Raw genomic sequence first — 24,962 nt, 5'->3', positions numbered from 1 at the left:
AGAGATTGTTTATTTAGAGTTTATAGTTTTTGTAAATTTTTAAATGAGTTCAGTTCACTAAAATTATCTCAACAATTTCCAGTAGTTATATTTGAAATGCAGAGATCTTTTTAACAACAATAGAGTGATTGTTATAATTGCACGTAGCTTTTCATTACATCCACTTTAAAAATGAGGAATAGATTTTGTTTACCCATATTATATGCAGACTATAAAAAGTTGATGAAATGTAATTAAATTGACCTTTGCTTTATGTCAGAGAGCAGCCAAAATGGCACAGTGTTACTGGGAGGAGCTACTTACCCTGCTTTGGAGGAAATGAAGTCAGCACTTGAGGTAACCTTGTGTTTTACTCTGGATATTTGATAAACAGTAATTCTTAGAGAATACTAATTAAAGCTGCCATTTCTGTTTGTGCATTTTGTTCCTGTAAATAGCTTTTGTTGAAAAATTTGGGTTTGCAGGTTGGTCAGTTTTAAAGTTAAAGTTAGCTTCTGTTTTAATGCCTAATTAAGTGAACTATCTTTTAATTTAGAAAAGTGATTTCTTGATAGTGTTAAAGATTTATTCTTTTAACATCTAATATTTTCTTTGGAAATATATTGCATTCTTGAATTATATTGAGAAATTAAGGGTTCATATGTAAAATGAAAGTTAATTTTCAAACTTGAGAACAAACTAAATCTTGTACTTTGACATTTTACTTGACTTCCGTGTACCTATGGCTGATTCTTGTTGATGTTCGACAGGAAACCACGGAATCCTGTAAAGCAGTTATCCTTCAATTAAAAAAATAAAGTGGCAAAAAAAACCACACTCTTAAGTGCAATTGTGTATCAAATATAATACTGTATTGATCAAATATAATGTAACAGTAATTGCTCAAAAAAACTAAATCTTTACATGATCTTTACAGTTACAGCTGTTGAAGTTTATTAGAAAATTTAATTAATCTTTTATGGATTTCCTGACCATATAAATAAACCCATATTTATTTATTACAACCCAAATAAACCCATAGTACTGGTGAGAAATGAATCCTCTCCTTTTTGTGGACTTTGGGTTTGAAAGATGGATTTGTTTCTCAACTCCTGCAGGAATGATTGGTGGGTAAGCAGTTTGATTTAATTCTGAGAGAAAGTTGCTGTCAGGTTTGATGGTGTTTTCAGACTGAAAGATGAGTAATCCTTTCCTATTGAGCAAGACTTATTTTAAACCCAATCATCGTGCTACTTAAGTATACTTAAGAAATGTAAGGGCCATACATATTTGTTGAATATGTCTCTAAAATTATGGTTCTAATTCTAAAGGGAGAGGAAGAAAAGTTACGTGATGACAATCTCTATTTTGGAACTGTCAGTGATGACTCTGATATTGTTACACTTGAGCCACCTAAGTTAGAAGACATTGGAAATCAAGAAGAAGCAGTAATTATTAAAGAAGCAGAGAGTCCAGAAGACTTTAACATGGGCTCTTCCTCTAGCAGCCAGTATACATTTTGTCAGCCAGAAACGGGTAAGAACTACATAGCGAATACATAGTGGAAGCTTAGGACTCCTGTGATCACATTGTATATAATGGCTGGTTTTCTGACCCTAAATATCAAAGTTATGAATATATTTGGGTAAAATGCAAGAAAATTTTTTGTAAAAATCTACCTTGTTATCTAGTGTTTTCCTAGACCCAGGGCCTAGAGCACAGTAGTCCAATAAATACCATCTTTTATCATTAAAAGAAGGAAAAAAAATAGTTTTAAGAGATTTGTTAATGTCTCAAACACTCCAAAATGCATTGGACAATTTTAAGGTCTTTAGGAGTGGGAGATTGAACCATTATACCTAAAAAGCAGGAGAATATTAAGATCTTGAGTTACAGTGGTACAAATTTTTTATTATAGAAACAGTGAAAGAAACTTTTTTTGAGCCTTCCAGATCCATTTACTCAGTCACTCAACAATCATTTTTTGTGTGCTACCATGTGCCAAAACAGGATTTAAGGAACTGGCAAAACAGGCAAAACAGTATCCTAAAGCCCCCAAACTGGGATCTTTAACTTTAGACTGAGTTATGAAAATGTAGCTATTATAAGTCACATTCTTAATGCACTTAATGCCTGTTGTTCAGACAGAATCATTTGGAGGTGAAATGTGAGTTACTGAGCTAATTCCTTCTATAATTCTTTGGCTTAGTTTTAGGGACATATGTAACATCTTTTGGGGTAATATAAATATTTAAATACAAAGTTATAGAAAATAAGAGAAAGAAATCTATATTTAACCAAAGATTATTAACCCCCAGTTATAATTTAGGGTGGATTATGGGAGAGACACCTGGGACATTGCTAGTGTTAATAAGAATTTCCTGCTGCTGCCACTGCTAAGTCGCTTCAGTCATGTCCGACCCTGTGCGACCCCATAGACGGCAGCCCACCAGGCTCCCCTGTCCCTGGGATTCTCCAGGCAAGAACACTGGAGTGGGTTGCCATTTCCTTCTCCAATGCATGAAAGTGAAAAGTGAAAGTGAAGTCGCTCAGTCGTGTCTAACTCTTAGCAACCCTATGGACTGCAGCCTACCAGGCTCTTCTGTCCATGGGATTTTCTAGGCAAGAGTACTGGAGTGGGGTGCCATTGCCTTCTCCTAATTTGGTGCAAAAACAAGAACCTGTAGTATTTATTTCAGATCATTTTCTTCGATTTTACCAGTCTTTGTTTCATTTGCCAGAATCAGACTGTGGGAATTCTGTTATTCCAATTTAAGCTAATAAAATTAAAGTAGGGTTAAACCAGATGCTGATTTAATTTGAGAATATTTGTGGGCCAGATGTGTAGTCAGATTGAAGCCAGGAGCAATGTGGAAGAGTTCAAGTAGACATTTTAAGAAATGATGCTTTTTTAGATGTATTTTTATCCATTGTTCTCTTTCCCAGGGAATTATTTCAGTAAAAGAAATGCTAAAAAATAATTTTAAATAACATTTTGGACTGTGTTGAAAATAGTTTATATACATCAGTTGTTAAGAATTTTTGTTCTCTTCCCTTAGCAGATATTTTTCTTGGTTGGTAAAATTTCCTGCTCTCTGTTGCTTAGTTTTGTTTGTTTTTTCCCTTTCCCTGTCTTCTCCATCTCTATAGAATTTCAACTTCTTTTTTTTTCTTCTTATAAATTAGATTCTTGTGGCAGTAATCTTTTCGTTGGTGTAAGAACATTTCCCAGTCCCTCCATATGACCCTCTCCTCCCCCAAGGAAGCAGAGTTGGTAGTTGTATAAAAGTTTGTGTTGTATGTGTTTCTTAAAAAGTCATGATTATTAGATTTTGATGGAGCACATGATCATGTTAAGTGATAATTAAAATGAGTATTTTTCAATTCTCTTTTTCCTTTTTATTCTTTGTAATAAAGCTTTATACATCTTTTTTTCCCTGTTTATTCACAAAAGAAAGATGGTGGGAGAAGCTGTGGAAGATTCCTGAATGCATAAGGGGATGGGATGATCAGCTGAAACACCACGTTCCTAGCCAACTCACTTTCCAAGGTGGTGTGACTAAATCTGATCAGCTTTTCTAGAGCTGAGTGTTCCTAGTCACATTTACTATTTACTTAGTGCTTTAAAGATATATATTGTAATCTGTGATACTCTGAACAGGTGTTCAAAATTGATCTTGTAATAAAGCTGGCTAAGCTTTTTGCATGCCTTTGCATTGCTTGCATCTTGGACTGTGGACCAAATTATGCTTTAAAAGTTTGAAAATCAAAGTATCTCAGCTCTCATGTGTATGGGTTAAAAAAGATGGAAGCATTAGATAAGAATGTGAATTTTTCATTTGGGCCAGCCTGATCTGTTTACTTAGAATGCATAATGAAGGCAATAAGTTAACATAGAATTGAAAATTTAAGAAATTTATAAATGGTTTGTTTTTATATTTACCCATCTTAATTATGTCAGGAAGTCTGAATTAAGTACTTCAGCCGTGATCATGAATGCCTGTATATTATGTGATGCTTGTTTAAGTCTTCCTTTCTTTCTCTTTGTCCAAGAAATGTAAGCTCACAGCTGAGGCAATGACATCTTGGAAAAACTAGTGATCAAGAATAACCAGATAAACATGATGGGCATAAGGGTTTTGACCCAAAAATCTCTCAGTGACATCTCTGTCATTAACTATTAGGAATATTCATTCATTCAGTAGTGCCTACTGTCTTTGTGTTTATTGTTGTTAAGTGTGAGAGTCAACCGAATTCTCTATGATCCAACTTTTAAAAGTATTGTCTAACCTAAGTCAGCAGCTTTGCTGTGGCATGGATACCCTTCTGAAGAAGTACGTTGCTTTTTTGAAGCATGAATGTTTGTGTTTTTTGGAGCTCTTTGTATCAAATTTATGGTCACATTTTATTCTTACTTGTAGTGCCTTTTTTTCCCTTTTCCCTGGCCTTTGGAAATTATTACTGAGACATCTAATCTGCCTCAGCATATAGTTTATTGATATATGGGACAATATTAAGAAATAATACATTTGAAAAAAATGATGGTTTTTTTCAATGAATGTGCTTCTAGTACTTGAGATTTCTTGTGATTTTTTTTTCTATTTGTTGTTCTTTATTATTCTTTTCATAAAGGAGCAGCACAAGACTAGTGCTTAATATCGGAGATAGCTGTTGTGTCACTTCCTCATGCTGACATATTTACTAGAGGGTAAAATTAATAACCTTCTAGTAAGAGTGGCAGTCGAAGGGAAGGGCTCATCTGACTTCTGGAAGCCTGGGTTAAACTACAGTGCTTTGAACCTTGATTTGGGGCTCATAGGATAGAAATAAAACTAGGGGCTAGTACACTCAGGGAAACTTTTGGTAGTTATTGTCTTTTTTAAATCACAAGAACTGCTTATATACTTCCCTCTGTTCCTTAAACAGTTGAGCTTAAATTACCTCCATTTGAAATTAAATTGAAGAGATAGAGGTTTTTTTCTTTTTTCACTTCTAGAAATAGCATTTGTGGCGCTAAGAGCAGTGAAACTTAATAGGCTATGAGAATGATTGTTTTAATGGTGTAAAGTATAAGGGAGGTTAAAAAAAGAAAAAAGCCAAAACCAGACTCTCAGCAGCACACAATATAGTTAAAAAAAGTCTTAGGTATCACAATTGAAATCTTTGGCTTTATGTTGATAAATTTGAAAATTAAAGTTTTGTTTCTGTTGTGTTGTTTTTATTCTTGGCTGTCTTAGGTAAAAAGGCATGTAGGGATGGCATTCTGAATCATATTTACCAGGAAAGCTTTCTAAAATATTTATCTCCATTTTTTTTAAATAGTATTTTCATCTCAGCCTAGTGATGACGAATCAAGTAGTGACGAAACCAGCCATCAGCCCAGTCCGACCTTTAGACGACGTCGTGCCAGAAAGAAGACTGTGTCTAGTTCAGAATCTGAAGAAAGGCTACTTGCTGAACAAGAGCCTGAACCCCCTCAGGAGCTATGTAAACGGCAGTTCAGTAGTGGTCTCAATAAATGTGTTATACTTGCTTTGGTGATTGCGATCAGCATGGGATTTGGACATTTCTATGGTAAGTATTTGAAAATTTGTTTCATATAAACTGATGGTGAAGAGTGAGGCATTCTGGGACCTGTTTTCAGTGTCATCCTTGAAATATATGACCTTAGAAAACATACCTGTTTGAGCCTTAGTTTTCTTGTGGAAAATGGGGATAGTGTTACCTCACAAAGCTATTTGCACTTAAATGAAAACAGTATTTAAGAAATGTAAGGGTTGTTCATATATATATATATATATATATATATATATATATTAATAGGAGGATTATTTAAGTTCCATTTGTAACTATTTGTTACATTTGAAATGAATGTCACAGTAATTGGTGCTCATTTCTACCATCAGGTTTCATGCAGGTGTTATATTTTATGACTGTTACTACTTCTGTGATTCACATGACCTAAGAATTCACTTGCATTATACTTTGCTCAGTGTTATTTACATTGGTTAATTAATCTTATTTACATTGGTTAATTATTTTCTTGATGCAAAGCCTCTGAAACTACCCCGGTGAAAGAGGAAGGAATTTCACGTGGTATTTTTCTTTTGGGAGCCTAACCATTGAATCTTATTTAAGTTGTATATTTGTACAAAGATAAGACTATTTGAGAACTGAACATTTGTACTTTTTGCTTTATTAAAAATTTGAAAAAGTTTAAACAAATGTCTTCCCAACTTCACAACTTGCAGTTTGCCTTATATTAACTACGTTTAGGATTTTTGCCTACATAATACACAGTTAGCTTTCTGAGTAATCTGGTTTTTCTAGTTCCTTCCACTAGTGTGTTCCTTAAGATTCAAGAATTACATGTACCCTGTGTTGATTCATAGAAAAGATGTATTATTCAACATAGTGTATTATGAGAAGAAACTTAGTGAAGATAATCAATTCTTATTTAAAGTCAGAGAAAATAAATGTGTTTCTTCTTGTCTTTAACTTTATATTAATAAAAAATAAGTATTTAGATGCCTGGTGGATGTCTGCTTGAATTTAATACTGGGACTCTTTAATTTGTATCTTCCTTTGAAGTTTGTTATAGTGAGATTTGACTTGAAATATGTACTTGTTTATTATCTAGCTGGAGCAAATGTATGAACATTTCTTTTGAGCATGGTTTTTTCCCATTGCAGGTAAACGTGGAGGTAACAAAGGAGAAGGTGTAATTTTAATCTTTTTTTCTTACTAAAAAAAAAATTGGACTGATTTAATGTTAATCCACATTGCATTAAAGCCCTGCAAAATGCATGACCTTTAAGTATTTTGTAGAAAGATTAACTTCAGTTCAGTTCGGTTCAATTGCTCAGTCGTATCCGACTCTTTGCGACCCCATGAATCGCAGCACGCCAGGCCTCCTTGTCCATCACCAACTCCTGGAGTTCACTCAAACTCACGTCCATTGAGTCGGTGATGCCATGCAGCCATCTCATCCTCTGTCGTCCCCTTTTCCTCCTGCCCCCGATCCCTCCCAGCATCAGAGTCTTTTCCAGTGAGTCAACTCTTCCACATGAGGTGGCCAAAGTACTGGAGTTTCAGCTTCAGCATCAGTCCTTCCAATGAACACCCAGGACTGATCTCCTTTAGAATGGACTGGTTGGATCTCCTTGCAGTCCAAGGGACTCTCAAGAGTGTTCTCCAATACCACACTTCAAAAGCATAAATTCTTCAGCGCTCAGCTTTCTTCACAGTCCAACTCTTACATCTATACATGACCACTGGAAAAACCACAGCCTTAGATGGACCTTTGTGGGCAAAGTAATGTCTCTGCTTTTGAATATGCTATCCAGGTTGGTCATAACTTTTCTTCCAAGGAGTAAGCATCTTTTAATTTCATGGCTACAGTCTCCATCTGCAGTGATTTTGGAGCCCAAAAAATAAAGTCTGATACTGTTTCCACTGTTTCCCCATCTATTTCCCATGAAGTGATGGGACCGGATGCCATGATCTTCATTTTCTGAATGTTGAGCTTTAAGCCAACTTAGGAGTGCTTTTAAAAACTGATAAATTATTGCCCTCTTATTTAAGAATTTTGTTACTTGTAAAATTTATTTTATTATATTGAAAATATTTTCCTATAGTACTTCAGATTAGCTCTTCAGAATAGGAACAGCCTTCATAATAATTGGTCTATACATTAATGAGACTGGCTCAGTGAACATACAAAACTTAATCTGAATGATAACTTTTTCATGGTTACTTTTAAAGGATATCATGGTTTTTTTTTTTTTTTCTTAATTGTGGCACTGATCTCAATACTTAAAGGAGTTCTTTTGAGTTGATGTTAGAGCCAGCTTGAATTTCCCAGGCACTGTGAAGTCAGTCATTGTATTCCATAATTAGTCATTTGCTTTATAATCATTTATCAAGAACACACTACTAAATTAAACATTCAGAACCTTGGCACCATGTAAATTTGGAGTGTCATATATATCTGTGTTGGATGGAAGAGAGAACTATTTAGAAGGACTGAGGATAGTAAAAGAATACTGTAGGTATTTGGCACTGCTTCAGGTCCTGAAAGTCCTTACAAAAAATTTTTGAAAACATGATGAAGCACTAATCTTGTTCTTTCTTTTACCTGTAGACTGTTCATATTCTAAATTGACAGTGGAATTCAATTGATTTGTTTTCCTCATGGAGTTGCTTTAAGTATAGGCTGCCCTGCTTTTTGGCAAATCACATAACTATAACTTGGTGCTAAGTTATGAAGCACAAACAAGAATCACAGCTCAGACTATGACACTGAGTCAGTCATCCTAGAGGAGGTAGGATTTGAGTTGGGTCTGGCCTTCCACATACTCTAATGTGGAAGGAAAGCAGAACATGCTAGCAGTGGAGAACCTGGTAACCTGAAGGTAAACTTGCTAAGTTTGGGAGCACTGAAAAGACTGGAAGGATTGTATAGCCAGGTATAGAATAGATATTTAGAAATAATGGAATATAAGTTTGGAATATGTGGGATGCTATTATACTATAAAACATCTTGGAATCTGAGCAGGCGAGTTTGATTTATAGTGACCCAAAGCAGTAATTTTAGAGGAAAAGTGCAAAAGATGAATAGTGTGGGATAAATTATAATAGTGAAGTAGAAGGTTTGGTAATTCAGGTATTTGGTGATGAGGGCCTTGACTGTTTTAGTGAAGGTGGGGATGGAGAGAAGGTTGGTGAAATAAGAAACATGGAATACCAGTGGAAAACATAACTTTGAGCCAGGGATACTTGAGATAGTGGTGGTTTACTTTTTAAATTCCAAGAAGGGTGTTAGCTTCTCTAAGTGGTGGGGGGAATTAGAGGGATGGATTTTTTGGTCAGTGATGAAGTTAATAGATGATGAGCACAGTTTGGTTTACCTGGTGTGCTGCAGTCCATGGGGTTGCAAAGAGTCAGATACAGCTGAGCAACTGAAACTGAACTGAACTTTATTTTACAGTGAATTAGGGCAGGTGCTGAAGTGGTTTTGTTTTGTTTTGTTTTACTGAAGACATCCCAAAAATTGTGCCCAGCAGGTAGATGGATGTATTGGCTGGAAGCTTTGGTGAAACTGAGACACTTTTATCTGTAGAAAAGAAGCCTTACTGCAGTGGTAGCAAAAACCAGCAGTGGGTTAATGTGATTAAGATAGGCAGATTTGTGGACATAACCAGAAAGCCTTACACCCTGGGTTGTAACACTTTATGGTTTACAGCTGAAGGTGTATAAGGAAAAAAAAGCTAATGGTGGGATTGATTGATAAGGGTGATAGTCATCAAACATATGCTGTGTAATAGTACCACAAACTCAGATCTCAGCACATAGTTTTAAGATATTTCCCAGTGGCTAAAGGAATTCATTCTGATAGCAGTTTTGGAGAAAAAAAAAGCAGTTTTCTGTTGCCTTGGAACTATAGATAAATTTATTTTAATATTTCAAAGAGATCTGAGATGTTTTGGAATAATAGGTAAACATTTGTGAATTTTTTTTGTATTTCTGTTTTTGTTTTTTGAGAAGTGAATTCTGACAGTATCATAGCTGTTAACTGGTAACAGTTGTCTGTAATTTGGCAAAAGTTTTTAGTGGTTTTCAAGACGTATTAAAGAAATAAGGTATTTTTTCAGAAATCAATAAACTATTATTATATTCTTTCACTACAAAATTCTGTGATGTGATGCCACTCAGTAGATGTAGTATTATGGTTGCCAGATGCATTTGGCCTTCTTTTTGATTTAGTGTTTTTTCTCATGCATGAAGCATGTAGCAGCATGTGAACAGCATGTCTTGGCAAATTAACAGTTTGATTTTTAGGGTGAAAACATAGAGCATCCTGGTTAATTTATGATTCACGGGGGTAGGGATGGTGATACTCCCATACAGGCCTAACTAGTGCAGAGTTCTTAAAAGAACTGGCTTTGAGAATGGTGAATAATCATAATTAGCCAGTTGTTTTCCTTGCTATTCTTTCTGGGCTTATGCTATATCATTTAGGCAAAATATAGTGAGAAAAAATTTTTTCATTTTTCTTTAGTGACTTATAACCTGTGACTAGACTGCATGATTTGTTCTTTTCTTTGTCGAAGTGGGGAATGCAACACTTTATGTACCTCAGAGAGCCCTTAAATACAACAAACTTGAGTGCTTTCAATATAATAAGACAGAAACATGACATAAATTATTTTGTTTGGTAGGGTAATATGATGGTCTGGCTTGTTTTAATCAAAAGAATAGTGAACTGTTTAAATATACCTGGTGTATGCTAAATATAATAAAAAATATATTAACCTATTGGGCCTGATTTATAAATTAGCATCCATCTGTTGCCATTTAATGAATGACACCATAAGATTTTACTTATTCCTTCTTTGTTTATATAATCAGAATTTTTATAAAACTGTGAAATATTTTGTAAAACTGCAGTATTTTGAAGAAAATGATCCTCTCCAGATCAAGCAGTTAGATATATGCAAATTATGTGTTTCATTGTATATTTAAAAATATTGGTAATTGTGACATTTTATATATCTCTAATAAAAAATGTTTTATTTTTAGGCACAATTCAGATTCAGAAGCGTCAACAGTTAGTCAGAAAGATACATGAAGATGAATTGAATGATATGAAGGATTATCTTTCCCAGTGTCAACAGGAACAAGAGTCGTTAATAGAATATAAGGTATGTATTAGTAACAAATTTGTAAAATTGTGTTATCCAATAATTATTGTGCTATTCAGATACAAGTACAGTGCAGATTAGTAAATCAGTAATAGTATTGGTAATTGTTGACTGAGTACTTATGTGTCCTGGTCAGTGTTGTACCTTACATACAGCATTTCTTGCCACATCCCAGTGAATTAAGCAAGTATTGATACTAATTTTTTTATAGATAGGAAAGAGATTCAAAAAAGCTAAGTAACTTTCTCAAGTCTAGCAATCAACAAAGCTGAATTTAATTTTATCTAACTCCAAAGATTTTCTTCCTAATCACTATATTATAGTTAACATTATTTTAATTGATATTATATATAAAACATTATTAGTCGACTTCCCTGGTGGTCCGATGGTTAAGAATCCACCTTACAATGCAAGGAACACCTGTTCGATCCCTGGTCTGGGAAGATCCCACGTGTTGCGGGGTAGCTGAGCCCGTGTGCCACAATTGCTGAAGCCTGTGTGCCCTGGAGCCTATCTCTTCAGCAAGAGAAGACACTGCAATGAGAATCCCGAGCCCCACATTTAAGGGTAGCCCCTACCAGCTGCAACTAGAGAAAGCCCTCAAACAGCAGTGAAGACCCAGCATAGCCAAAAATAAATTTTAAAAAACTTATTATTATTAACATTATTTTTATAGAGCCAAGCAAAACATTTCATTCAGTGAGAGAGAAAGAGGAGAGTTTGTACTTTTCTCTAGGAGCCACCCTTGCTCATGGGGAATAATTGGGCAGTCCTTTTCTCTGGTCTCATGTCAGTTATGAAGACAGAGAAAGCATGTAATGAAAATACCTGAAATTCACCTAGCTCCAACAGGATTCTGCTTTCCATTCTGGGTTTATGAGGATTAGCAAAGTATTTCTTCTCTAGTTCTTGCTTTGGAAGGGTGTTGGGATTATAGTAAACTCAAGGTAGAAAGGTAAACTGTTCCTTTTTCCTTCCGTTTCCCTAAATTTCCTTCACAATGTAAATTTCCCTTCTTTATGTATATACTCTTTTTGTTTTATTTTTTTATATACTCTTTATAGGGTTATGGTTGTATTTTTTGGAAGACAGAATCCCACTTAACATCTGAATTATATCTTTCAGGGATGGACTACTGAAGTTAATTATAAATAGTGTAGTTTTCTCTGCCTTGAGCAGTGTGATAGTCAGTCATGTCAGACTCTGCAATCCCATGGACTATAGGCTGCCAGGTTCTTCTGTCCATGGAATTCTCTAGGCAAGAATACTAGAGCTATGCCCTCTTCCAGAAGGGTGTGGCAACCGCTTGAATTATAACCTCCTGAGTTGCCTTGAGCAGAGGATGTTACAGAAAGGAGCAGCCATTTTCTTCTTTACTATCACGGTTTCTGGTTGCATAGAATGGTGTTGGCTCTAAGGAGACTTACCTTGTATGGATCTTTACTGAGTCAATTCTTGCAAACCTCTTGTCTCCAGCTGCTAAATGTGGTTTGGAGTTTGAAGATCTTCATGGAAGACCTGTCCAGGATCTGCTTTGTCACATAATTCAAGACTTTAGAGTTCCTGGATACAGAATATTGTACCCTCTAGTCATCCTGTGGCACTCTCTGTGCTTGTGCATTTAAAGATAATACTGCATTCAGTTCAGTTCAGTCGCTCAGTCGTGTCCGACTCTTTGCAACCCCATGAATCGCAGCATACCAGGCCTCCCTGTCCATCACCAACTCCCGGAGTTCACTCAGACTCACGTCCATCAAGTCAGTGATGCCATCCAGCCATCTCATCCTCTGTCGTCCCCTTCTCTTGCCCCTAATCACTCCCAGCATCAGAGTCTTTTCCAGTGAGTCAACTCTTCGCATGAGGTGGCCAAAGTACTGGAGTTTCAGCTTTAGCATCATTCCTTCCAAAGAAATCCCAGGGCTGACCTCCTTCAGAATGGACTGGTTGGATCTCCTTGCAGTCCAAGGGACTCTGAAGAGTCTTCTCCAACACCACAGTTCAAAAGCAGCAATTCTTCGGCACTCAGCTTTCTTCACAGTCCAACTCTCACATCCATACATGACCACTGGAAAAAACATAGCCTTGACTAGTCGGACCTTTGTTGGCAAAGTAATGTCTCTGCTTTTGAATATGCTATCTAGGTTGGTCATAACTTTTCTTCCAAGGAGTAAGCGTCTTTTAATTTCATAGCTGCAATCACCATCTGCAGTGATTTTGGAGCCCCCCAAAATTAAGTCTGACACTGTTTCCACTGTTCCCCCATCTATTTCCCATGAAGTGATGGCACCAGATGCCATGATCTTCGTTTTCTGAATGTTGAGCTTTAAGCCAACGTTTTCACTCTCTTTCACTTTCATCAAGAGGGTTTTTAGTTCCTCTTCACTTTCTGCCATAAGGGTGGTGTCATCTGTACAACTGAGGTTATTGATATTTCTCCTGGCAGTCTTGATTCCAGCTTGTGCTTCTTCCAGCCCAGCATTTCTCATGATGTACTCTGCATAGAAGTTAAATAAGCAGGGTGACAATATACAGCCTTGATGTACTCCTTTTCCTATTTGGAACCAGTCTGTTGTTCCATGTCCAGTTCTAACTGTTGCTTCCTGACCTGCATACAGATTTCTCAAGAGGCAGGTCAGGTGGTCTGGTATTCCCATCTCTAGTCTGTTCTATTCCATAGTTCACTTAAAAAATCATTGAAGTAAGTTGATTTGCAGTATTATATTAGTATCAAGTGTACAGCATAGTTATTCTGTATTTTTTACAGATTATATTCCATTAAAAGTTACTATAGTGGCTATAATTCCCTGTTCTGTACAATATATCCTTTATACAGAGTAATAGTTTGTACCTCTTAATCCAAAACCTAATATGCTCCTCCCCCTTCCCTTTCCTCACTGGTAACCACTAATTTGTTTTCTACATCTGTGTTTTTGATTTGCTTTTATATTTGTTTGTATTATTTTTAGATTCCCCATATAAGTGATATCATACAGTATTTGTCCTTCTCGGAGTTACTGCACTTAGCATAGTATTCTCCAAAGTCCACTTCTGTTGGATAAATGAAACGTATTTTCTCTCACATAGGGAGAGCAGATGAAATGACTATAAGGAAATTTTAATTTTTAATTTGTTCTTTGAAGATTAGTCAGCCAGACAGTGAAATACCCATCTCAGATAGTTAATTTTTAAGTGGAAAATCTTGTCATTAAAAGGACTTTTTTTTTTTTTGTCTCTGTCCGATATTTTTATGGTCTGACTGAAATGGATTAGTCATGGGACTTCCCTGGCAGCCCAGTGGTTAAGACTTCACGCTTCCAATGCAGGGGGCATTGGAAGTTTGATCCCTGTACTGGGAAATAAGATCCTATATGCCACATGGCATGGCCAAAAAAAGAAAGTCTTGGCAGTTTCCTTGTGGTCTAGGAGTTAGGACTCAGTGCTTTCACCCCTGTGCATGTGGGTCAAAAAGTGAAAAACAAAACAGTGAAGGTTTTTTTTTTTTCTTTTTTAAAAAAGAGGGAGCAGTCATAATGTTTGTAGTCAATTTTAAACAAAGTTGAAATATCATTTTGCTGATTTATACATGACATTTTAACTGACTAGAAAGTGCTATAACCGTTAATCTGTTTAAGTATAAACATTAATCTGTTTAATTTTTTGGTATTTTGATTAAAGTTTGTTACTAATACATGTATTGACAGAAAAATCAGACCCTTCAAGGCTACCCAGCACTACAGCAAAAGTTCTGTAAACCTGATTGGACATAATTTCTCTCTCAGAAATGGTGCTGACTTCAGAGTTACATTGCTAATCTGGTCAGTCTCTTCAGAAACATTGAAATTGGAGAAATTAGTTGTAAATGTTACCAAGATTTAGTCTGTTCTCTGAACTGTGGGAGAACTTACCTGACTTACCTGAACTAGGGTGTTCATTTGCGTAGGACCAATATCTTTCAAATAGTACTGAGATTATTGAAAATTTTTTCCTTCAGAGAGTGCCATGAGTATATAATGGACTTTTGAAGCCTAAAATCATCTCTCTAACTATAATTTTACTTTTTATAAGATAATCTCCATCACTCAAGGATCGGAGAACCATTAGTCCTTCTTAAATTCTCTCTAGGAGCCTTCTCAGTACAGATTGTGGAGTCCTGTGGTTAAAAGGTAGAAGGCAGTCTTCTTCCAGCATGCTTTGTTTTTGTTTTCATGTAGCTCTTTGCTGTGCATTTTCTTGCATATGAACCTTTTATTTTCCAATTTTCATGTACTGAAAATACTACATAAAGGATAGTCTCTGTGGAAATAGACACTAAACATTAATGGAGTATTTGTTATACTATTAAGATTTAAATTCATCTTTGATATTTTACTTGATATTTTTCTTTCTTATCTTTCAAAAAATTTAGTCATTGAAGGAAAACCTTGCAAGGTGTTGGACCCATACTGAAGCAGAGAAGATGTCCTTTGAAACTCAGAAAAAGAACCTTGATACAGAAAATCAGTATCTAAGAACATCTCTGGAGAAGGAAGAGAAAGCTTTATCTTCATTACAGGAAGAGTTAAGGAAATTAAGAGAACAGATTAGGATGTTAGAAGATAAAGGGACAAGCACTGAATTGGTTACAGAAAATCATAAGCTTAAACAGCATTTGGAAGAAGAAAAGCTGAAAATGCACAGTTTCCTTAATCAAAGGGAGACTCTGTTGGCAGAAGCAAAGATGCTCAGGAAGGAACTGGAAAGAGAACGACTAATAACCATGGCTTTAAGGGTAGAACTCCAACAGCTAAGCTCCAGTCACTCTTATGGCAACTCAGACTCGGCCGGTGTAGTGACTGAGAAAAAGGAAATAGAAATGTTACGGGAAAGACTTACTGAGCTGGAGCGCAAGCTGACCTTTGAGCAACAGCGTTCTGATTTGTGGGAAAGACTGTATGTTGAAGCAAAAGATCAAAATGAGAAACAAGAAACTGATGGAAAAAAGAAAGGGAACAGAGGAAACCACAGAGCTAAAAATAAATCAAAGGAAACATTTTTGGGTTCTGTTAAGGAAACATTTGATGCAATGAAGAATTCTACTAAGGAGTTTGTGAGGCATCATAAAGAAAAAATTAAACAGGCTAAAGAAGCTGTAAAAGAAAATCTGAAAAAATTCTCAGATTCAGTTAAATCCACTTTCAGGCATTTTAAAGATACCACCAAGAATATCTTTGATGAAAAAGGCAATAAAAGATTTGGTGCTGCAAAAGAAGCCACAGCTAAGAAACCGACAACATTTAGTGAATATTTCCATCCACAGTATAAGGCACGTACACAAAACCAGAATAGTAGAGGCCCTGCTATGCAGAGAGAGGGAAGGAGAGAAAAGCCTCATTTTGAACAGTTTGGAAAAAATACAAATTCACAGAAATGCAGTGCTGAGCATGACTGTGGTGGAAATTATAATTCTTTCAGAAAGCCTTGTTCTGGTGTATTTGAATGTGCTCAACAGGAATCTATTAACCTTTTTAATGTTAAAATGTTGAATCCTGTAAGGATAGATGAATTTAGACAGTTAATTGAAGGGTATTTATTAGAAAAACTGGATAGTTTTCATCATTGGAAAGAACTTGATCACTTCATCAATAAGTTTTTCCTAAATGGTGTCTTTATACATGATCAGAAGCTCTTCACTGACTTTGTTAATGATGTTAAAGATTATCTTAAAGACATGAAAGAATATCAAGTAGATAATGATGGCGTATTTGAGAAGTTGGATGGATATATATATAGACACTTCTTTGGTCACACCTTTTCCCCTCCATATGGACCCAGGTCGGTTTACATAGCACCATGTTATTATAATAGTTTTTAACATTTGTAGATTGAATAGCATTTTTATAATTTGATAAGTTTCTTAGAATGCTACTACAGTTGACCCTTAAACAACCTGGGGGCTTAGTCTGCATATGACCTATGGTCAGGCCCTCTGTATCAGCATTTCTGCATCTGAAGATTCAACCAGCCACAGACCATGTAGTACTGAAGTATTTACTACTGAAAGACATCCAGGTACAAATAGACCCAAGCAGTGCAAACCCACGTTGTTCAAGGGTCAGCTGTATTTGTTGTAAAAGTACTTTTTGTAAACAAAAGTACTATTTGTAAAAGTACTTTATTGCCTTGGAATTTAGGATAAATTGAAAGATTAAATTTTAAGTTGAAATCTATTACAAACTGAAAATTTCATAAAATCAGTTTGACTTGAGCAAATGGTTTAATTTCTACCTTAAAAAATCTGAGGATATAAAACTCTCTTTTAGCCTATTTCATTTTTTTCATTATACTTTATATGAAAAGATAATCACCTTAAGTTAAATTATTTCCTTAATCTTTTATTTACTCACTTTGGGAAGCTAGGAGTGAAAAATACAAATTTCACTTTGAAATCAGAGTAACAATTCAAGTGTCCCACTTGCTTTGTGTATTCTACTTACCAACTAAATTATGATATTTAATACATTTATTATAGAATTATTATTGGTAAAGGTAGAGGCATGATCAAAGGGGTAAACTTAGCAAGCCACAAGTTCTCATGCGTGTGCTTTATATATAACCTTTAAAAATAACATTGTATTATCCATTGCTTACCAGCTTTCTATTCTGTAACACGAAACTCTCCTAATCTTTGAATGTTACCTTTATTTTTTAACCTTTGAGATAGTTTTCTGTCTATATAGCTTTTTGAATAAATGTAATGTGTCAATAAAATAATGAGATTGATTTTGGTGTCTTTAGTCATTAAATACATATCTAGTGCAAAGTACTATGAGGCTGTCCTGAGGAAAGAAATGAAAAATTCTTGCTGTCAAGGAGCTCAGAAGCTTTTGGAGAATTAGGTCAATACAAGAAATGCAGTGGAGATGTGGAGGCATATTATATGGTGGACTCAGTCAGCAGATGTTTGGGAAGTCTTCATAATAAGATGGCCTTTGAGCTAAACTTCTTTTTAACTGGTTTTTGAAGAAGTAGTGAAAACTTGCCTGCAGCAGGTGGAGTACGTTCCACTCAAAGGGAACTTCATTTGCACTGATTCGGAGATGTGAAGACATGCTATGTTAAGGAGACAAGGTAGAGCTGGGGTGTGAAAAGAAGAAAAGATTGAGATCATGAAGAACCTTTCTGCTGGAGGACTTGTTTTATTGCATTTTGGGTCACTGGCAGCAGCCTGAAGGGTTTATTGGAAAGAGTGAAGCTAGGTGCTGAAAAGTGGTTTTTGAAATAATACAGACATGAGCTGATGAGTATCTGAACTAGGGCAGTAGCAGGAATAGAAAGGAGACAGATTTGAACGGTATATAGTAAGTAAAATTGGTGCTATTTCTTGTGAAATAGAAAGGAACAATGCCTTTTGAGATTTCTGGGTCGGATCACTAGTTATATAGTTACATATATATGTCTCTGTCTATAGTTACAGGTGTATATATAACTGTCTATAGTTATAAATGGACATCAGCTACACTAAGGAATACCAGGTTTTGGGTAAGGGGAATTGAAAATGAGAATTGTGTTTAGTATCTATTCACATATAAGTAGAGAGAATTAGTTGGCCATTGGTTATGTGACTCTCTCTAGCCCAGACTCTGTATATGTAGATAGTCTAGGCTGGAGGTGTTTATCAGACTCCTGAGGAACACCAACATCTAAGGGGTTTTAGAGAAAGAAGGCTGAGAATGATGGGCAGAGAGTGGCACTGTGAAAATCGAAAATCATCTCAAGTAAAAGGAATAATGTTACATGCCCCGCCCCCACCCCCCCCCCCCCCCCCCCCCCCCACCAAAAAAAAAGAATGGATGTCTTGGTTGGGAATTGGATGGCCATGGAATGTTTTGTTGAAGTAGTGGCAAAGGTGTGATTATGGAGATTAAGAACTACATGTAGATATTGTTTATAAGCCTCAGCTGTTAGAGCATGCATGCGCATGCAGAAAAAAGAGAGGGAGAGAGAGAGGGAGGAACTCTGTTGAGATGTGTCTGTATCCCTGCTGAGAGAGGAAGCCACTTGGGGAGGGGGAATTAACTTTAATAGGAAAGGAGAAAAAATAATGGAAAAACATCTCATTATTTCATTGTCACATTTCTATTTATCTTTTGAGTGTTGCCCCTCTTTGCCAGCACAGTTGTTTGTCCATTTTTTCCTTCTGTAGGATAAAAGTATAAACTCACTGAAATCTTTTTCATATGGTTATACTAAGGATTATATACTTCAGATTCATTTACTATCCTTTTTCAGTGTTCAAATAATAGATTAATGGAGAAAAAACATTAAAATTGTTTCCTGTTTAAATAAATTTAACTCTAACCTGGATGAAAAATGTGTTTACTGCTTTCAGTCGACCAGATAAAAAGCAACGTATGGTAAATATTGAAAGCTCCAGGCATCGAAAACAAGAGCAGAAGCACCCTCAGCCACAACCTTATAAAAGGGAAGGTAAATGGCATAAATATGGTCGCACTAATGGAAGACACATGGCAAACCTTGAAATAGAATTGGGGCAGTTACCTTTTGATCCTAAATATTGACCATCACAACTAAGTTAAATTAGAAAACTGTAACAGAAACTTGGATGCTTTCTTTACTGTTTGGTGTTGAAACTAAGATGAAATTATCAAGATAACAATGTCTTTTTATCATTTCTAAGTATAGTTTGATGATTTTATATTATCACTCAGAAGTATCAAGCAAAAGCTTACTAACTTGCATTTTCCTGTAGTTTAGCTTCGCTGAATTTTTTTTTTTTTGGCACTGGAAATGTTCAACTGTAGTTTTATTAAGGAAGCCAAGCATGCAACACATTTTGTGCATGAAATGAGACTTCCTTTCAGTGTATGAGCTTAAAGCAAGCTCAAATCATACATGACAAAGTGTAATTAACACTGATATTTGTGTTAAGTTTCCAGTAGAGCTTGAAAAAAAAAGTACATTGTGATGGAATTTCATCTTTAACATTTTATAACCTTACACTTGCTTCTTGTCTTTTTGTGGGTTCAAGAGCCCGTTGATTTGTGAAGAATTTGCTGCCTTCTTATGAACTTGCTGACTTGTTCTCTTGTGAAATTTCTTGCACATCTGAATACTGTGGAAGAAACAATAAAACTGCACCATGAGGAAAACTAAAGGTCTTTATTTAAAATCTGGCATTGCATTAATATATGATTTTATATTGTGATTTTCCCCCCATACATTTCCTCAGTAGTGCTATTTGGTAAAGCAGTTCATAGTGGTTTTTGCTAGTTCCATGAGTTTTACCCAGTATTTAGTAGCATCTTTCAGCAACATCTGAATATTTCTGCTCAGCAATCTCTATTTCTCTGAGAAAGATCTAAACATAGTTCAGAATTTCATCTTTGGTTGAGTTTCCCCTTTAACTTCCGTTCATAGACGTATATGTGACTTCCAGTTCGACTCTCCGGAAAGTGAGTGTGGAAGAAAATAGCAGTTCTCTCATAGTTGTTTGAAATTAGGAAAGGACTTATTTCCTAGAAGTAAATAAATGTTTTTAAGCAAATAAAAGCCACCTTTTGTTGAGTACTTTTCATTAAGAGTGATCTATTTGTTCTTCTGCAACTTTTTTAATAAAACAATGCAATTTCACAATAAAATAACTCATGGTAAGTAACACATATTCCTTGATAGTTCTGTAGAACCAGGGCTGATTTTGACCAGGGAAAAGACCAGTTAATAAAATATCTGTTGAAAGGGACCATTAAAAAAAGTGATATTGTCTATTTATCTGAGTGTTTGCTAAACCTGAGGTAAAATAAAAATACCAAGTTATACCTTTTTTCATATTCCCTTACCTCCTCCAAGACGCTGAAGATGATCAAGTGAGTAGGCAGTGGTGAATCATTTTGAAACTCCATATACAACCACTTTAAGGGATTTAGATAAAACATATCTGCTTCAACTAGATAATCAGTTTTTCCAGTCAGGTCTGGGGGACACTGGAGAAATCTCATTGGAAGCGGGTAGTGGACATGGCTATAAAAAGAAGGTTATCATTACAGTTACAAGAAGTTAAAAAAAATTGTGATAGTTTTCAAATTACACTTAAGATACATCATGTTCACATAAAATGTGAAATCTGAATCTAAACTGGGTTTCACTTAAGGTCAAGAGGCACATCTTTAATGCAGTTTTCTCAAAAAAACGGAGACTAAGATTCTTACAGTGTAGGTAGCATAACCTCAAGTCCAAAGTAAAGAGTGAAACTCCATGTGAAGGTGGGAAGTCAGTCCACAGCTTGTGGGAGTGTTCCAGGCATAGGGGCTTTGGGACCAGGTATGTTAACTTGTTAATGAGAGAGTAATATCTGGAAAAGTAGAAAACTGGTCATGAACCTGAAAGGATAAAGGATTCTTCGTTCTTTTCCTCTTTCTGCTCTGAATTCTTAAGGGACAAATTTTTCCTATTACTTTTGTTGTTCTTAAATATTTATATAAGTATGATTTAGTAAAAAGAACAACATGGGTTCATGGATCAAAATCCAAATAAGTAATGGTTTTACTGAGGCGTTGGAAGATTAGAGTGTATGTAGAAAAGGTGGATTAAGCAGTTACTTGGGACATGCAAAAAGCCATGTTTACAACTTTGCCTCAGAAAAATTAAAAATTTGATAGAGGTTTATTTTTTTTCTATGAAATGTGTACAAAGTAAATTTACACAGGATCTTAATACTTCATGACTTTTACAATTTTGAAGATGAAGGTCTTGCTTCAAGGGGAAAGCAGAAACAACTGAGAAAAGGCTGACAGCCTTATATTTCAGAGGTAGATACACTTGTGTGTGTGTGCATGCACGCTCCATTGTGCATTGTTGGAAAAACCTAAGATGAGAACTAGGTGAACTATGCAAAGCCTAAGATATCAGTCACTACAACCATGTATCGGAGAGCATCATAGTACCGTTAGGATTCCTGTTCTCTGAAGTTACCACTACTGAGAATACAGGGAGAGTGAACATCCCTCTCTCAGCTCTGGTCTTTTTTATATAGAATGGGATATTCAAGTTAAAGGGGTGTTTGAGGTCTTGCAACCATCTAACTGGCTTTTGCTGGACAATCCCAGTTTTCCAAATAGCCTATTAATGATTGGCATTAATAATTCAGTTAAGCAGAGTATTCCAAAAGTGTTCAATTACTGTAAAATGATACCAACTTTGATACTGACTGAATGTGCACATGAAAAATTAACTTCAGATTAACTCTAGATACGTAAAGAATTTTCTAAAGGAAAGCTGTTTTCTTTGCCTTTTATCCTTATTAGGCAATTGGTGTATATAGCTCCCTGAAATACAAGCTTAGTGTCCATCATATTTTCAAAAGCCCTGCATAATTTAAGGCACTTTCACTGTTATTTCCCAGACACACTTAATCCAAGCATTAGAATATCATCTAATTGAATTCCCTAACTTTTACAGGCAAGACAGCTGATATCTAAAGAAAGTAAAAACACTGGTTTAAGACCAGGACAACAGTCCCCATCAGTAAATCTGGACTTGAATCTGTGTTCTGAGATTGTTTACAAATTATGTAAATATAAGATGTATCACAAAGATTTGTATGAAGATCAATGATACCTGAATTTTTTTTTTTACTAAGAGTACCTTTTAAAGGTAGTATAAAATACTGTATAGGTTTATTTGATCAGAGTATTTAAATGTAAGTTGTTTTGAATATTAAAGTATATTTAAAAGTGGTATATGATTTTCATGGATATAAACAGGAGTTTCAAATGCCTTATAATCATTTGACCAATTAATTTAAATTCAGGAATTTGAAAGGAGTTTTAAAGTAGTTTTTATAGTCATAGCGTTTAGGTAACAACTTTTATTACCTGTAATAAGGGGTAGAATGACAAGGCATCATCATAAGTACTGAAGCTGAAGATACATTTGTATTGTTGTAAGAGAGTTCTTGAATATTAGTCATGACATCAAGAGTACCTCGTTGATGAACTAAACCAGTATAGAGGGCAAGGAGCATATTTGATAAAAACAGAAAACTTAGAGCTGGTTTCTTCCACGTTTTCAAGTTGTTTAGCGAGTATCCTATATAAAGATAGACACATTGAATGGTAACACTGGTGATTTTTTTTCTTATAGCTAAGTGAATATTAATTGCAAATATATTTATAGTCTTTAATGGAAGTGTAGTACAAGCTGAAATGCTGTCATGGAAAAACATGAAATAAGCATTGGGTCATGTTTGTAATTTCCTTGACTATTCACTGTCATTGTTCAGTATCATCCGGGTCTTGACCTTTTTCTAGAAAAAGGAATTGACCAATAGAGAGTCCAGATTTAAATTCTAGCTTTGGCATTAGTTTCCCCATCCGCAACAGTACCTTTTTCAAATATTAGGGAAAAATGTATGTACAGCACCAGTCCTGTTACATAATTGATAAATATATAGAACTTGCTTTTATTCCATTTACTTACTGCTTTAATCTCCCAAGCACTAGTGACAGATTATGTACCTACAAGTCTCAGTGATTCTGGAGGAAATGTAACTATGTATTATTCTTAGAAAAATATACTACTAGGCTCCTGGGAGATTTTCAGTGGTCAGTTTGTGAGTGTTGGCATGCATCTCTTTCTGGAAGTAGATTTATGTTTACTTGTTTTTTTCTTTCACTATTGTGTTGGGCAGTTTGGAGATGCTGAACAATTAAGAGGGTATAAGTGATGCCTCTGAGCGTGGTAATGGGAGGGAGGGGATGGGAACCAGTTCCATAACACTGGTTATCTGACTTTTGAAACAGCACAAGTGTGGTTTTGCTAAAAAGATTAGCATATGGATGGCCTAATCAGAGACAAGCAGGTCTGCAACGGCCACTGTAGTAAAAACAGATGAAGCAAAAACCCAACCCAGAACTGGAAACAGCTCAAATGACAGAAGTTCAGTCTAAGAATTTCAGCGTTATTAGACTAGTGACACCTTTCTTTTACAGGTAAGGAAACAGGTACAAAGTTATACAGTTCACTAAGGATCAAAGCCAACATTCTCATCTAGAATTTAGGTGTTTTGGCTAGGATTGGGGAAAGTTCAAATTAGGCAAGACAAGTTACTGTAGATTGAAAATAACAGCTGTAGTTATTTCTCTTCCTGTGTCCTGTCCCCCCACTAGCCTGAAGTTTGTCATCTCTTAATCTAGCTTGGCTTTGTGACTTGGTTTGACTAAAAGAATGTGGTAGAAGTGGCAGTGTGCTGGTTCCATGCTTGGGCCTCCCTTGGATCCCTGCTTACACCCAGCTTGTTCAGCACCAGAGAGCCTGCTAGAGAATGAGAGCCCACAAAAGAGCTGAGGTACCCTGACCAATAGCCAGCTGAATCCCAAGTATGTGACAGCCCAGCCTAGTTTAGCATAGCTGCCTACCTCCTCCACAGCTGATTATATTTGCATAAGTGAGCTCACTGGAGAACTACCCACCTGAGCTGTCAATTTGTAAATAATAACTGTAAGCCACTAAGTGTTGAGGTGACTTGTTAAACTGCTATTGCCAATAGAATTGTCATGTTTATATAAAATCAGGTTAAAATAGGTCACATAAGAATAGAGTAAAAACAGATTTGAGGTACAGTATAACTCAAGATTTCAAGTGGCTAGAAAAGAAAATTGGGCCAGAAAACTGTGCTATTTAAAACATCAGACACTCCTGAACATCCAGACTGGTCTAGGTGAACTCACTACTTAACTGGTCTTGTTGGAACTCGGCATAACCGTTCTTAGTGGAAGTACAAGTCTCCAAGGAATCAGAATTTTTGGTTCACTCAGGAACCATAGGTACACGTGTCTGAGGGAAAAGCTGACATCCTGTGAGAAGATCAGGCGTTTCTCTAGGTCTCTGTCCTTGAAGGATCTTTCTGAATGGACATGAGATGGAAGAAGGGCAGATTCTTTCTACAACCCACACGTGCGTTTTATCTCAGTGTTTGGGACTGGAAACAGGTTACCAAGACCCTCCCACTTAAAGATTCACTCTCTCGGAATGGGAATGAGGATTTAGATAACTCAAGTCTTTAAAACACTCTGTAAAGACACAGAGCAGAGAAAGAGAACAGTGGGAAAAAACATAAAAATGGAATGTAACCAAGTTCCTAAATTAACGGAACTAAACAAAATGTGCACAGAAATATTTGTCCTCCAGTAGTATCTGGCAGTGTTCACCTGGGTGAAAAGTAAACAATTACAGCTAACTCAAGTGGCTGTTGAAAAAAAAAACTATATCTGAATAGTAATTTAT

General features: G+C 35.8%; 2 protein-coding genes across 9 annotated transcripts in view; one reads left to right on the top strand and one right to left on the bottom strand.

Moving 5' to 3' along the window:
* CCPG1 (cell cycle progression 1) overlaps positions 1-20,235 on the top strand; it is a 43,437-nt gene extending 23,202 nt beyond the window's left edge. The window contains exons 4-12 of one of the 7 annotated variants that reach the window (XM_040226557.1): positions 260-336; positions 1,311-1,515; positions 3,434-3,529; positions 5,302-5,553; positions 6,672-6,698; positions 10,561-10,682; positions 15,088-16,493; positions 19,051-19,148; positions 19,711-20,235. In XM_040226557.1, coding sequence (XP_040082491.1) covers positions 260-336; positions 1,311-1,515; positions 3,434-3,529; positions 5,302-5,553; positions 6,672-6,698; positions 10,561-10,682; positions 15,088-16,493; positions 19,051-19,148; positions 19,711-19,727 — 2,300 coding nt within the window. In that variant the 3' untranslated portion in view covers positions 19,728-20,235. Of the gene's footprint in view, positions 1-259; positions 337-1,310; positions 1,516-3,433; positions 3,530-5,301; positions 5,554-6,671; positions 6,699-10,560; positions 10,683-15,087; positions 16,494-19,050 lie in introns of all 7 variants that reach the window. The other 6 variants (XM_040226555.1, XM_040226554.1, XM_040226560.1 and 3 more) reach the window with 6 other exon arrangements.
* The window catches only part of PIGB (phosphatidylinositol glycan anchor biosynthesis class B), a 24,874-nt gene continuing 19,738 nt past the window's right edge, over positions 19,827-24,962 (bottom strand). The window contains exons 10-12 of one of the 2 annotated variants that reach the window (XM_040226561.1): positions 22,553-22,766; positions 20,519-20,699; positions 19,827-20,197 (exon numbers count right to left, since the gene is read on the bottom strand). In XM_040226561.1, the coding sequence (XP_040082495.1) occupies positions 20,060-20,197; positions 20,519-20,699; positions 22,553-22,766 (533 nt within the window). In that variant the 3' untranslated portion in view covers positions 19,827-20,059. The remainder of the gene's footprint in view (positions 20,198-20,518; positions 20,700-22,552; positions 22,767-24,962) is intronic. The other variant, XM_040226562.1, reaches the window with a different exon arrangement.

This window comes from Oryx dammah, unplaced genomic scaffold (assembly GCF_014754425.2).
Source record: "Oryx dammah isolate SB20612 unplaced genomic scaffold, SCBI_Odam_1.1 HiC_scaffold_26, whole genome shotgun sequence".
NCBI lineage: Eukaryota > Metazoa > Chordata > Mammalia > Artiodactyla > Bovidae > Oryx > Oryx dammah.
Note: the sequence above shows the minus strand (reverse complement) of the source record. Positions and strands in the feature narration are given on the sequence as shown.